Below are 2,867 nucleotides of genomic sequence, written 5' to 3'. Positions count from 1 at the left end.
TTTTTCGGGGGAAGGGGGGCGAAAAAATAATTTAGCTGTATGTGAAGAACACATGGGCACTGAGTGAGACAGCTTTTTGATGTAGAGCGCAGCGCGAGCGCAACCGGCTGAGAGAAGCACAGCATCTGATGGTGAAGGGTTGCCTTTTCAGTTGTGTGCATGGCATCTTCATTTAATCGACCAGATTGGGATGATTTGAGAACTTACTATTTGCAGAAGTCGCATTTGGAAAACCCACTGGGACATATGTTTCGTTACCACTGTGCGCGTTTTCGTTTTAGCAATGTCAAAACTGATAGTTACTCGTGTGATTTTTTTTGACGGATTCTGCATGAATAAAGTGAAGTATTTTCCATGAATCGATCCTTCTGGAATTAAAAGAAATATACGGACGACATGGATTCGTTTAATTCAAGCGGAGTTGACGCGTTTGCGTTTAATTTAAATTCCTCATCAGAAAGTCCGTATTGCGTGGCTACAATAGCGAGTCTTGCAGCACTTGTAAGTTTTCTCATTTTGTTTACGGTGGTCGGGAACGTTCTGGTTGTAATTGCCGTGTTAACAAGCCGAGCACTGAAAGCACCCCAGAATCTGTTTTTGGTTTCCTTAGCCACCGCAGACATTCTGGTCGCCACTTTAGTGATGCCCTTTTCTCTGGCCAACGAACTTATGGGGTTTTGGTATTTCGGGAAAGTTTGGTGTGGAATTTATCTGGCGTTAGATGTCTTGTTTTGCACTTCGTCCATTGTCCATTTGTGCGCAATCAGTTTAGACCGCTACTGGTCCGTTACGCAAGCTGTTGAATACAATCTAAAACGGACTCCTAAACGAGTGAAGTGTATTATCGTCATTGTATGGCTTATATCTGCGTTGATATCCTCTCCTCCATTAATATCAATAGACAATAACAATGACCACACTCTGTACCCACAGTGTGAGCTGAATGATGACACTTGGTACATCCTCTCCTCTAGCATTGCGTCGTTCTTCGCTCCCTGCCTAATAATGATATTAGTATACATCCGAATATACCAAGTGGCTAAGACCAGGACCAGGGGCATGTCGGAGAAGAAACACGGTGCATGTGAATCTACAATGACTGAGAATGGACTGAGCAGAGTAACGCCGCCGTGCAAAACGAACGGGGACAGAGAGAACGGCCACTGTCAGTGCCCGCCCACACCCAGTATGAGGACAACCGGGGTCCATGACGAGGTGGACCAGGACGAGAGCTCCTCCTCTGAGGGCAAAGGTCGCCCCAAACCCCCCGACCTGCACCGTAAGAAAGCCAAGAGTGCCCGTAGAGCCAGCCGGAAGAACAGCGCCATCTCCAAACACTCCAGCCGGATTTCCAGAGCCAGCAACAAATCCATGGACATATTTGCCTCCAGGAGGAAGAGGAGGAGGAGCTCGGCGTCCAGGAAGAAGGTCTCCCAGGCCAGGGAGAAGAGGTTCACCTTCGTGCTTGCTGTGGTCATGGGGGTGTTCGTGGTGTGCTGGTTCCCGTTCTTCTTCAGCTACTGCTTGCATGGAGTGTGTGGGGACCCCTGTAAGATCCCCGATCCCCTCTTTAAGTTCTTCTTCTGGATTGGTTACTGCAACAGCTCCCTCAACCCGGCCATCTACACCATCTTCAACCAGGACTTCAGGCGCGCATTTCAGAAAATCCTTTGCAGGTCGTGGAAAAAGTCCTTCTAGATATTGTCTGATAGTGGGATGGACGAGGCCAGAACACGTATGCCTCAAGGTGACCGCGGCCAAACTCAACAGCATGAACGTGTGAATGCTGCCGTGGAATATCAGCGTGAACGAATCCCCTTTGCATTAGACCACCTGAACAATGCAAATCGCTGTATTTACGGTGAACACGCACAGTGTTACGCTGAGTCGGAGCACAACACCCAGCTAAGCCTTCATGCACCTTCATACCCCTACCCCTCCATATCCCTTCACAGGCAACTCTTGAGTGTCCTCAGCCTACATTCTTCTGTTACCAGCCTGCATATTTGCTATCTACGCTCAGTGTGTGCACAGTGGTCCCCAGACATAGACGTGCTGAAGTGTGTCGCAAGGCTTAAACTAAGTGTCACATTAGATGTCTCCTACCGACTGCAGATAGCATTACCAAGGCTAGTTATGTTAACGCAGGAAACACGGGGGAGCGGGCCCGCGCTCTTAGAAGTAAAGGTGACCGGTAAAAACCTTTTCTTTTGCAGAGCTGGTGGCGCCTTTCTAGTTAAAAGGGTTCCATGAGGAAACCGCTCTGAAATGGGCTCTTTGAAGAACCCCTTTTTCTGTGATGGAAATGTTGTTTTGTAGCTTAATAAAATGTCGGTTCAAAGGTGTGGATTACTGGAGACGTGGTTTTCAGGTAGTCATCTTTGGCCACCCATTATTGTGTATATATACTGGCTTTACGCAGTGAGGCAGGCACTAAGAGATGTGGTACATGACCAATATACCACAGCTAAGAGACGCTCCTAGGCACAACAAAGTATATATATATATATATATATATATATATATATATATATATATATATACACACACACACACACACCACTGCTTTCAGCCAATAAGCATTAAGGATTTGAACTTCCTGGTTTATAATCTTGCAAACGCAACCTGGTCTCAGGACACTACGTAGACTATTTTACGAAAATCCATGGCACCCGATTTCGTATAATATGTGACGTTACGTTAGGTTACATTACAATGCACCACCAAAACATATGATACATAACGAAATTATTCAAACGTAACATATCTTACGAACACTATTACAACGTATCAAATGTTACGAGCGCTATTAAAACGTAAAATAACATACGAAAGCCAGACAAACGTATGATATTTACGAACGCTAT

The 2,867-nt window shown here is 45.9% G+C and overlaps 1 protein-coding gene across 1 annotated transcript; it reads left to right on the top strand.

Annotated features, from left to right (window-relative positions):
- Positions 1 to 356: 356 nt before the first annotated feature.
- Positions 357 to 2,472, top strand: LOC105020660 (alpha-2 adrenergic receptor). The gene has a single exon (XM_010887857.4). The coding sequence runs from the start codon at positions 397 to 399 to the stop codon at positions 1,696 to 1,698; it is 1,302 nt and encodes a 433-aa protein (XP_010886159.3). The 5' UTR covers positions 357 to 396; the 3' UTR covers positions 1,699 to 2,472.
- Positions 2,473 to 2,867: the final 395 nt, after the last annotated feature.

This window comes from Esox lucius, chromosome 24 (assembly GCF_011004845.1).
Source record: "Esox lucius isolate fEsoLuc1 chromosome 24, fEsoLuc1.pri, whole genome shotgun sequence".
NCBI lineage: Eukaryota > Metazoa > Chordata > Actinopteri > Esociformes > Esocidae > Esox > Esox lucius.
The sequence above is the reverse complement of the archived record's forward strand: the minus strand, read 5'-3'. Positions and strand labels throughout refer to the sequence as shown.